The sequence below is a fragment of the Rhinoraja longicauda genome, chromosome 8 (assembly GCF_053455715.1).
Source record: "Rhinoraja longicauda isolate Sanriku21f chromosome 8, sRhiLon1.1, whole genome shotgun sequence".
NCBI classification, from domain to species: domain Eukaryota; kingdom Metazoa; phylum Chordata; class Chondrichthyes; order Rajiformes; family Arhynchobatidae; genus Rhinoraja; species Rhinoraja longicauda.
The window spans coordinates 54,862,827-54,875,350 of NC_135960.1; the positions used below are offsets into that span (position 1 = coordinate 54,862,827).

General features: G+C 38.8%; 1 protein-coding gene across 1 annotated transcript; it reads left to right on the forward strand.

The window, feature by feature from the left end:
- The first annotated feature begins 200 nt into the window (after positions 1-200).
- pjvk (pejvakin) lies at positions 201-11,592 on the forward strand. The gene is made up of 7 exons (XM_078404008.1): positions 201-1,700; positions 2,916-3,111; positions 3,534-3,675; positions 5,593-5,710; positions 6,653-6,796; positions 9,924-11,487; positions 11,574-11,592. Exons 1-6 carry the CDS (start codon positions 1,490-1,492, stop codon positions 10,223-10,225), a joined length of 1,113 nt encoding a protein of 370 aa, XP_078260134.1. The 5' UTR covers positions 201-1,489; the 3' UTR covers positions 10,226-11,487; positions 11,574-11,592.
- Positions 11,593-12,524: the final 932 nt, after the last annotated feature.

Consider the following 12,524-nt stretch of genomic DNA (forward strand, 5'->3'; position numbering starts at 1 on the left):
GAATGATCAGCCATGATCACATTGAATGGCAGTGCTGGCTTGAAGGGCCAAATGACCTACTCCTGCAGCTATTGTCTAAGAACAGCATCTAGACGTGAAAGGTTGAATGACATTTTCATTAACTGTCTCTTCTATTATTCTGTACATTAGACCCTTACAATTTATAAAAGTCAATTTGTGCATTCTGGAAATCACTCTGTATGTTCAAAGAACTAAGTGGAGAGCTGGTAACATCTGTACTTTTCCTGGAATCAACTGTTTCTAACAAGCCAATTCCAACAGCATCCTTGAAAATCTTTTCTGCACCCTCTATAGCTTAATCACATCCTATAGTATAGTGATCAGAACTGCACACACAATTCCAGGTGCAGTCTCACCAACGTCTTGTACGGCTGGAACATGATGAGCCAACTCTTGGACTCAATGCCTCGACCGATGAAGGCAAGCATATCTCTCATCTTATTCACCTCCCTGTCTACCTGTATACCATTTCCAGAGCACTATGTACTTGTACCCCTAGGTCTGTGGTACAACTTTCTGACATTCACTGTTCATAGTTAAATTCCATCTGCCATTTCTTTGCTCACCAGTCTAGATGGGGCATGTTGGTCAGTGTGGGCAAGTTGAGCCAAAGGGTATGTTTCCACGCTGTATGACTCTATGACTTCCCAAATGATCTTGTAGCCATAGGCAACCATCTTCACTGCCCATTACACCACCAGTGTTGATGTAATTCACAAACTTACCAATTATGCCATCTACATTCTCATCCATATTATTACTATACAGGTTTATGGCAAATCCCTGCAGCACACCACTGGTCACAGGCCTTCAATCAGAAAGCACCCCTCCCCTACCATCCTCTGACTTCTTTCTCCAAGCCAACTTTTTTATCCAGTTGGCTTTCTCACCCTGGATCCCATGTCATCTCACCTTCATCTTGGTCAGTTCCAAAATCTAAAGCTTAAACTTTGCATTATATCCTTGAAGTCACTAACATCAATCATTATTAAATCCAAACTAATTACTATAATATTGTAGCTTTAAAACAGAAATCCAAACAAAAATATATTTCCCGGTATTTACACTCACACTTTCAAATTGTGAACCACTATTCTTTGTGGCATTAAAGCACACGAAGTTTTAGCAATTATCATTTGCACGCTGCTATTACATGCAATTAAAAATATATTGGCTTGCTAATTTCGTTGAATTCATCACTTGATAATTAAAATGAACTTGTAACTATAACTCTATTGTCACAAACATTCCTATCAGGTTACCCGACCTGCTTATTATTTATAAGCTGGAGCTCAAGTACAAAAAAGTGTGCAGTCGTCAGAATGGAAATGGCCGACAACAAGTTCAGAGCTGCTGCTACTTCATTAATTAATTTGACTGCTTGCAATAGTTAGATTTTGACTTCCACATTCAAATTCCTGGCAAGATGCAACTGCATCAAGGCAGATAAGGCTTCCGGCTGATAAGAATGTTTGCTGCAGCCACTAAGAATTTTGTGAAACAGATTGGGAATACAGGCAGACTGAAACCTGTTCCTGATCTGAGCGAGGCCGACAGATATCAGCCACTCAGTCTCGTCACAAAACGGACAAAATCCTTTCCATGGAAAAAGAAGAAATACCACTCCACGCCATTCACGCTGAAGGACATTCTTGTCGGGGAAAAAGAGGTGTCAGCTGGTATGTATATATTTTATAGAAACAAGGACCTGCAGATGCTGTTTTATAAAAATAAAAGACACTAGTAACTCAGTGGGTCAGGCATCTCTGGAGAACATGGATAGGTAACTTCTTCAGAAGGGTCCCCATCCTGAAACGCCACCTAGCCATGTTCTCCAGGGATACTGCCTGACCCACTGTTACTCATGCACTCTATGTATTTATTTTCCTTCTGTCTAAATTCTGCTGTTTGCCGTAAGAAACTATTATTACAATGAAATGATTAAAATGCTTAACCTCCCTTGGCGTCCTATTACCAATCATGATTCAATACACAAGATCAATTATAAAAGATACAAAATATCCATGAAAGCCATTTGGCAATCCTCCTTCCCATTTAGTCAGTACATGTCAATTTATTTAGAAGCCTATTCATCTGAAAGGAGTCCAAGTTTTCAAAAGAACACTGATGATATTCAGTTCTCCCACAGCACCATCTCTAGCCCCAGCACCAGTTTTGAAATTGTGTTTTCCCCCAGATACAGTGTTGGATGTGCAGAAATTTAACTCAAACAGATACTGCATAGAAAAACACCACTGGCTTTAATCTCCAAACCAAATTCATCTTCTCCATCCATCTCCATAGAATGTCCGAATGTGGACCAGCAACTGTTTTATCTTATTTGACTCGAGACAAGTCATGGGTCACTTAACTGTGTCATTCCCAAGACCACCATCTCCATTACATCACCTGACTCTGCCTTACCCTGTTCATCTGCTGCTGAAATCCATCTGCTCACCTTTGCAGATGCTGGTTTATACCGAGGATAGACACAAAGTGCTGGAGTAACTCAGCAGGTCAGGCAGCATCTCTGGGGAACATGGATAGGCGACGTTTCACAGAGTGCTGGAGTAACTCAGCAGGTCAGACATGGATAGGTGATGTTTCAAGTCAGAACGCAGCAGGACATTTTACAAGTTGCATGTCACTCGAGTTTAATATATGGTTACAAAATTGCATTTTATTATTCCTTCAGTTCTATTTTTTATAACAATCACAATTAGAGATTATTTTGATTGCAATTATCAATAATCGTGTGCAGGGTTTCCCAACCCTAGTTGCATCAATACATTGCAACATATCGAAGACAATGCTGATATAAATGTACATTATGTTCAAAACACAAAAAAGAAAACAAAGATACTGTAGTTAAACATCTGTTTGTTATTTAACAGGTGTCTCTTCATATCAGCTGCTCAATTATGAAGATAAGTCAGATGTTTCACTCAGAGGGAAAGTGGGCAATCACGTTATTAATGATGTTGGATTTAACATTAATGGATCATATTCAGTGGTAATCAAAGCTTCATTTGGAATAGTAACAAAACACGAGGTTGAGGTGCCAATACTGCTCCGGGAGATCATCAACAGGTATTTTGGCCATTTTCCAATCTAATTTAATGGGGATGTTTTAAGGTACTTTTAACATTATTAAAACACCGTAAAATAATTATTGAATGGATACATTAACAAAAAAGAATTAGTGCATTGTAAACATTGCATTTGCATTGATACTAAAAAGTGAATGGAACTTTCTCCTTAATACCAAACTTAATATAATATAATATAATATTATTAAAAACAGCAAATTCAAATGATGCAAACATTAAGTCTTCAAGAGTTTTAATCTTGACCATCGTTTTGGGCCTAACTATGTTGACTCAATAAGCATATCTTTCAAAGACACTACAGATATGATCATCTGAACAGCTTCACCTCAATAGTAAAATTCAGTGATTTGGATCTCTGGTTTCGTCATTTGTAAGTAGACTAACGTGTTGAATTTGCCTCAGAAAAATTGACGTGGAGCATTGCCTTGTTCGCCAGCTGAAAGAAAGGCAACGTGCTGTACTGTGTGTCGTCATGGAGAGCATTCGCACCACCCGGCAATGCTCACTCACTGTGCACGCCGGCATGAGGGGGAAAACAATGAGGGTAGGTCCCACCATCTGCTCCATCATAGTTAGTAGCATGGTTACTGCTCATGTTGCGCTCGAGTGACGTCTCAAATACGTTTAGTTTATTGTCATGTGTACCCAGGTACAGTGAAAAGCTTTTTGTTGCATGCTACCCAGTCAGCGGAAAGACTATACAGGATTATAATCAAGTCGTCCACAGGGTACAGATACAGGATAAAGGGAATAATGTACGGTACAAGATAAAGTTCAATAATGATTGATTAAAGATAGTCCAAGGATCTCCAATAGGTAATAATGAAGGGGACATTTTGGGGTCAATTAGCTCTATTTGACAAAGTGCTTTCATTACAAAGTCATTAACAACATTTAATGAGTACTTTTTGTAACTTTGTCAGTGCCTTTGTGTACTTTGCATGCAAAAAAAAGAATTTCACTCTATCCAAATACAAGTGACAATAAAGTATCATCATCATCATCAGGGACACTTTGGGGTCAACTAGCTCTATTTATTTGAGATAATCACAAAATGTTAGATATTCTACTGCTCTCCTTCCTTCACCATCACTCATGTTTACATTTTTATTCTCCACTATTTTACACTTTTTAAATTCTCTCGCATTCTCAGCTCCCTCTGCCACAAAACACAGATTATTCAGTTGCTTCATAGAAATAAAGGAGTGCAGATAGATGCTGGTTAATACACAAAAGGATAAAAAGTGCTGGAGTAACTCAGCAGGTCAGGCAGCATCTCTGGAGAATAAGGGTCTGAAGAAGGGTTTTGACCCAAAAGGTCAGCTATCCATGTTCTCCAGAGATGCTTCCTGACCTGCTGAGTTACCCCAGCACTTTGTGCCCTTATTCAGTTGCTTAATTGCTGTAAAGTTTGTATAACATTAACGTGTTCCATGATGAGTGTTTTACCATGCTCAGGGGCAAAAGAGTTGAGGTGACTTTGATGGAAAGGAAACTTGCCAGGACTTTAAATGGTAGGCCAATCTCATAACATTTTCTTTGTTTACACATATCCACAGGCAAAGATGAAACAACAACCCATTCAACACAAATTATTGTAGTGAAGATAGACACAAAATGCTGGAGTAACTCAGCGGGACAGGCAGCATCTCTGGAGAGAAGGAATGGGTGACGTTTCAGGTCGAGACCCTTCTTCAGACTTTCAGGGTCTGAAAGTCTGAAGAAGGGTCAGACTTCTCTCACCCTCCTTCTCTCCAGAGATGCTGCCCGCTGTTACTCCAGCATTTTGTGTCTATCTTCGATTTAAACCAGCATTTGCAGTTCTTTCCTACACAAATTATTGTATTCATATTTTAAAGCTTATAGTAAGATGGCAACCATATTTGTGCTTGAATGATAGCTTGCATATAGGGTGGATATCATTCAGGAGTTATTTTAATGTGTTGATAGAGACATGATTGTAGCTGGAAGGGAGCTTCATGATTAGGGAGTGTTGGGAGAATTATAGAGAAGTCCAAGATTGGAAGTCACACCAAAGCCCATCTCTCCAATCTCAAGTTATTACTTATTTAAGATAAACTGAACCACTTCAAGTGACGACGCACTCAGTGTCAGATATTGGATTTAAACATTATTAAGTATAAATTGTAACTTTGCAATGTAAGTGTTTGTAGGATGGAATTTAATTTTGTTCTGAAAGTCAAGAGTCAAGTGCGTTTTATTATCCGGAATGGAATAATGAAATTCTTACTTGTAGTGAAATTCTTAATTGTATAAATGTCGAACATTAAAAATAAAACCAGAAAAGGCAGGATCAGTTCAAGCAGCATCTGCGGAGAAATCAACAGAATTACAGTTTCACTGTTTCTACGATTTTCTGTTTTTATTTCAGGCTTTCTACATTTGAAAAAATATGCTTTTCAATTAAAGTCGACTGTTCTCTTTATGGTGCCCATTCTAGTTTCAGATCGATAATGGACAAAATCATAAGGGTTGGGACAAAGCCCTTGTCATCCCGGCACACACAACGATTGCATTTAGTGTCTTTGAGTTATATGTCCATTTGGATGGTCATTTTGGTAAGTAAACCTTCAACAATATTATTGTGCCGCTGCTTTTAACATTGCAGAATTTATCAATGCACATGTAGCCAATTAATAATCTTTATTTAATTTAAATATAAGGGAATGAATAAGCCTGTACAAGCTGACACATGTAATCTGTAAGGTATCATTCAAGCATAATAATTCTAGGACCAATGATCAAAACTTTAGTCCTTTTGAAATTCATAAATTCTCAACAGGTGGGTGGATAAATTTCCCATTTGGAGCGACATGGAATAATGTGCAAATTATTTATAGTGAAACTATAGTCGCAGCTGTACAAGATGTTGGCAAGCTGCACTTGGAGTGTTGTGTGCTGTTCTGGTTACCATACAATAGGAAGGATGCGATTAAGCTAGAGAGGGAGCTGCAGAAAAGACCCTCAAGGATATTGTCCTTACGGGAGGACTTAAGTTACAAGGAGAGACAAGATACGCTGGATCTATTTCCCCTGGAGTGAAGGAGACTGAGAGAGGACTTTACAGAGGTTTATAAAATCATGAGGGGCACACAAGGTAGATGGTCACAGTCTTTTTCCCAGGTTAGGGAAGTCTAAGACTCAAGGGTATAAGTTTAAGGTGAAAGCAAAAGATTTAAAGGGGACCCCTGGGGCAAAAAATTTCACACGGCAGGTTGTGGGCAGATGGAACAAGTTGCCCAACTAAGTGGTTGAGACAGGAATAAATACATTTTAAAAGATATTTGGACAGGTACATGAATAAGAAAGGTTTAAAAGGGATATGGGCCAAATCAGGCAAATGGGACATGGTCAGGCAGACATCTTTGATGGGCATGGGCGAGTTGGGCCAATTAGCTTGTTTCCATGCTGTATGACTTTGACTCCTAAAGCAGGATTAAATTTAACTTTAAAAATGCTGCACAACTGTTCAAATCTGCATCTGTTTATTTTTCATTTAGAATTGTGTGTAACATCCGAATCAAAAGGTGGGTTTGAGAAGGAACAATTAACAGAGCAATTGGGTGGATTGATGAACCGATTTTCAGTGTGGAAACTGCGGAGATGTCTGTCGGACTTCTTTTATGGTAGCCCATTCAGATCAGGTGAGATCTCCCTCCAATACTGGAGAGCCATTTTAATATATTACACAAATTTAAAAGTATAATTCAGGTCTAAATAGAAAAACAAATAATTTATCACATTGCAGTCACATGGAATCCCACACCTACTGAATGTGCATTATATTATAAAGAATATGTATTAAGATGCTGCAATCTTAAATACAAACAAAGTGCTGGAGGAACTCAGCGGATCAGGCAGCACCTGTGGAGGGAAATGGACAGCCAACATTTTGGATCAGGACTCTCCTTCAGACCTGAAATGTCATCTGTTCATATCATATCATATCATATCATATATATACAGCCGGAAACAGGCCTTTTCGGCCCACCAAGTCCGTGCCGCCCAGCGATCCCCGTACATTAACACTATCCTACACCCACTAGGGACAATTTTTACATTTACCCAGCCAATTAACCTACATACCTGTACGTCTTTGGAGTGTGGGAGAAAACCGAAGATCTCGGAGAAAACCCACGCAGGTCACGGGGAGAACGTACAAACTCCTTACAGTGCAGCACCCGTAGTCAGGATCGAACCTGCATTCGCTGTAAAGCAGCAACTCTACCGCTGCGCTACCGTGCCGTTCATTTCCCTCACAAATGATGCCTGACCTGTGAGTTCCTCCAGCAGCTTGTGTATTAAAAAAACAACACAAAGTGCTGGAGTAACTCAAAGGGTTTGCAAAGTTGTTGCATTAATGCAATTTTCCTACAATATTCTTTTGATTCAGTATATGATGTCATAGCTAACTGTCTGTGTCATATATTGCACCCCATCAACAGACAAACAACAGCAAACCCAGCACAGACCCCTGTCGCACTCCACTGGTCACAGGCCCCCAATCCGAAATACAACCCTACACAACTACCCTTCGATTCCTTCCTTTAAAACTAATTGGCTAGCTCACCTTAGATTTCATGTGATCTAAACTTCCAGATGAACCTACCAAAAGCATTGCTAAAGTCCATACAGATAATGTCCACAGCCCTTCCCTTATCAATCCCTCTTGGCGACCTCTTCAAAAAACGATACCAGATTTGATTCACGATTTCCCATGCACAAAGCCATGATGCAATGCTGCAATTATGTTATAAATGTGAATACTGAAAATAGGATAAGTGAGATGCCACTTGGAACAGCATGGTGCCACAGCAGTAGAGTCGCTGTCTTACAGTGCCATAGACCTGGGTTTGATCCTGACTACAGGTGCGGTCTGTACGGAATTTGTACTTTTTCCTTGTGACCGTGTTGGTTTTCTCCCGGTGCTCCGGTTTCCTCCCACACTCCAAAGATGCGCAGTTTTGTAGGTTGATTGGCTTCTGTAAAACAATTGTCCCTAGTGTGTAGGATAGAAGTGGTGTACGAGGGATCATTGGTCAGCGCGGGCTCGGTGGGCCAAAGAGTCTGTTTCCACGCTGTATCTCTAAACTAAACATCACCTCTCACTTTACACTTTATTATCAAAGATTTAACATCAAATGTTCTACTTTGCACTGAAACTGCATGTCGGTCACAAATGCGTTGACAAAAGCCCACAAACTAGTTATTTGTCCAGTGATTATAATTCTGAAAACCAGTTTACACAATTTCCACCATTTCAATATTATTAATTGCTTCCCTTTAAACTACTCATACAATGTAGATTTGTAGTTTTTGGATGAACTGTCGTGCATTTTCTCACAATTATGGGCTTCACTTACAAATGCGGAATAATTCATACTACTGAAATTCCCACGACGAGATGACAGTTGGTACAAATACACTCTGTATTCAACTGTCATCTTTCATCGTCTTGGCTCTTATGTTTTGGCTTCTCCAGTTGCAAAGCAGAACTGATTTGGCAGTCACATGCTGATTACAGCTTTTGGTAACATACCACATGCCAAAGGAAAATAGTAAATGTATAATTTGGTGCAGTTTTTTCATTTGGCTAATCATGACCAGCCAAATCTTTGCCAAACTCACCATTTACAAAAAGGATGGCAGGCACAAAATGCTGGAGTAACTCAGCAGGTCAGGCAGCATCTCAGGAGAGAAGGAATGGGTGACGTTTATTTATTTCCAAAAAGGATAGTAAATTATCTTTTTACTCAATAAATGTTTCATTCTGAATACTGGATTTTTGAAGTCAAAATGAAGCAATTCTAAGCAACAAGAAATCTTGTATTCCCATAATTAAAAATCACTGTTCAAACAGAAATATTAACATCAGTTATATGATACAATCTCTTGGAGCTTAATAAAAGTTTTGTTGGAAGTTTCTAAAAGTCCCCTTGAAGACCACAGATTATTCCACATGTACACCATGTTACCCCAAATGAAGCAACAAAGCTGTTTTTAAGCATGTTCGATCAGCCCAGAGGATGTTTTGCACACAGGCTGGGACACATCTACAGTAACTAAACTCAGATGATGCCAGATGTCATCCTGGCATCGTACAATTAAAGGTAATTTGGACCTCCCTTGTCACAAATTCTGTCTGTGTGATTTTACATGCAAGCTGCGACAAATCTAAATGCTTTTTGTAGTCAGAAGCCTGATGTCATCTATTAGTAGCATTTATTCATTAGCAGCACACATTTTGTAAGCAGATGGGATGACAAGTTTGACTTAATTTGCTTTGAAATGCCTTTGTCATTATATACTTCCCCCTCTGTAATAATGAAAATATTAGGCATTTATAAGGGCGGGGACTTTTCGCACTTTACCTGATGAAAGCTACCTAGACCAGAGAAAACTATAGGATTAGTTTCAAGATACAGCGTGGAAACGGGCCCTTCGGCCCACCAAGTCTGCATCAGCCATTGATCACCCATACACAAAAGTTCTATTATGTTATTCATTCCTCCCGGCACGGACTTGGAGGGCCGAAAAGGCCTGTTTCCGGCTGTAGATATATGATATGATATGATAATAGTCAGCACACGTAGAAAATCAATTTAAATTTCTGAAAATAACATTTCATTTCTATACATACAGGCAAGTATCCTACTATAAAGTATCGAAAGTTGGTAATGCTGTTTATCATTTGCAATGGTTGCTCATAGTACAGAGAAGTCAAAGTTAACTTTCTCACGAGAAATGTTTGGTTACTGTTTATGTGAACAGATGAGAAAACGTTGGATGGCTTCGGAAATTCTGATCTTTATTTGGAGGATTTGGTCGCCGACTATTACGAGAAGGCTACGAGTATGACAGATATTTCCACCAACTACCTTCGGGATAACGCCCACACACGAGTCAACCTTCTCAACAACAATATTGCCAAAGGACCCTGCGTTCTTTGTGGCATGGGAAGTTCCCGAAGAGAGACAGTGTACGGATGCCTCGAGTGCTCATTCAATGGACAAAAGTACGTGAGACTGCATGTGGTACCCTGCTTTGATCTGTGGCACAAAAGAGTCAGATAAAGTGCATTGTTTGCCTGGATTGGACCTCCTCCCCCTACATCTCCCTCTTCTCCCCCCACCCGAGCCTCACCTGGACTTGCACTCATTTCTCCCCTCCCCCTCATTCCTTCCTCTAGCTTTACAATTCTTCAATCCTTTTATCTCACTCCTTCTGCCTTTTCATCTGTTTTTTTGTCTAACCACCTGGCTATAAAAAAACCCTATCTAACCTGTATCAATCTATTAACTGCCAGGCTCTTTTCCAGTTTTCATCTCTCCCTGCTACATTCTAGAGTTCCAACCCAAAACTTCACCTACTCATGCTCTCTAGAGATGCTGCCTGACTCACAGAGTTACTCCAGCACTTTGTATTTTCCCCCCCCGTAAACCAGCATCTGCAGTTCCTTGTTTCGGCAACACATGTTTGTTATTCATTTATTATTTTTAAATATAGAGAAGCATATTCTCTCTTGGGTTTTAAATTGCAAGTTGAATGTAACGGACTAAGTATCGTATTTGTGCAAGAAATTCTAGTTTCAATATGTCATTATTATTTTAATTTGAATAGAGCAAATTAACAGGTGATAATACAACTCAGAACATTTTCTCCTTTGTGTTAAAAAAAACAAATCAGGATTAAAGGTTTTGTTTTCCTTCAGTTGTACTATATCCTATTGCAGATACAAGGAGGTTCATCTTCCTGCTTAGCATGGGTACAGGTGAGTGTAATGTTAGCTAGGTTATTAAATTCTTTAAAAGGTATCCAATTGCAAATGCACTATATCTTATAAAAGCTTTGCATAACTTAACAATTGGTGCAGTTCTTAATTTCAATCCGCCACAGATTAATGCTTTCTGGCAAAGCACTGTGTTGTATTTCAATAAGATACTTTCAATTCTTTGCTGAATGTTCATCAATTATTACTTTAGGCTTAATTTGAATTTACCAATGATGCTTGATATTATATTTGTAAATTAAGCCGGCATACTACAAAAATGTGCTTTATAAATTCCGTTGTACTACATAACCTAGTGTTCATTTTTTACATTTAAACTAATTAATTTGGAATTTATACAATGGTATACATTCCCAGTTGCATGTTAGTTTGAACGCATGTGCAAGAAACATTCGTTAGAGGTGGTGTGGGAGCCACAGCTCCAGCGACCCAAGTTCTACTCTGACCTCCAAGGCTGCATGTGGAGTTCTCTGTAACTTCATGGGTTTCTCCTTGATGCGCCAGTTTCCGGCATCTCCAGCATCCAAAAGACACCTTGGTTGTGAGGTACTGTAATTGACCTATTGCTATTTCAGGTGTAAGTTTGGAAAATTTGGAGAATTCTTTTGTGTAAATTAAGATTCTTCTTTCAGAATTACACGAATAACACCAGAAAAAAATGATGATTTCTTCCTATAATCTTGCAAAGTGCTGGAAAATGAGTCATCAATGATTAATAGAACTATATTATCAGAAGACATTTTACAGTGTTCGTTGATTCAATATTTATACTATATTATAAATGCGCCATATATTCATATTCAAGTGTCTGAGTGGAGTTCATTTGACAACCAGTTTCACCTATTTCACTGTTTGTAAACTTACCATATTGAACTGTCCAAAAATTAGATTTTTCTCAAAGGACAGTATTGATGTGAAGAAATACAACACGAATATCTCTGGTAGTTCAGCAAGCATGTAAAACAATTCAAAATCTTTAATAATTCTTTCTCCCTGCCATCTAATTTGTTTTTTTTCCAAATGCAAGCTCCAAATGTCTATCTTTGATACAAGATGTATAATTTATTTTATTTACAGTCTGCTGGAAAGTATAATTAATCTTTTCTTAGCCCACCATCATTTGCTTGTAAGTCTATCCTGTAAAGTCTAGCAACACCACCATATAAAGCCTAGTTTCAAAGACCATAATACAGGAGCCTAAAACATCCAAGCCTCCAGTTTTATTGACTGGTTTCTCTCCCACATCAACCCATTTTGTACTTAAAGTTTAACTTAAAATTATCTTTGAATTAGAACGAGATAACAAAAAGACAATATAGATGCAAAATACAAACACCAAAGATAATAAATACTTTATTACAAAGATTTTCTTGCATTTTCTCATTTCAGTTTTAATTCTATTCATTAGACACAAAAAGTTGGAGTAACTCAGCGGGACAGGCAGCATCTCTGGAGAGAAGGAATGGGTGACATTTCGGGTCAAGACCCGTCTTCAGACTAGTCTTGACCCGAAACATCACCCATTCCTTCTCTCCAGAGATGCTGCCTGTCCCGCTAAGTTACTCCAGCTTTTTGTGTCTATC

Coding starts and splice junctions, on each gene's coding strand:
- pjvk (XM_078404008.1), top strand. CDS start 1,490: ATGTTTGCTGCAGCCACTAAGAATTTTGTGAAACAGATTGGGAATACA. Junction 5,711..6,652: donor CCATTTGGATGGTCATTTTG/GTAAGTAAACCT, acceptor TTTTTCATTTAG/AATTGTGTGTAACATCCGAA. Junction 6,797..9,923: donor TGGTAGCCCATTCAGATCAG/GTGAGATCTCCC, acceptor TTATGTGAACAG/ATGAGAAAACGTTGGATGGC.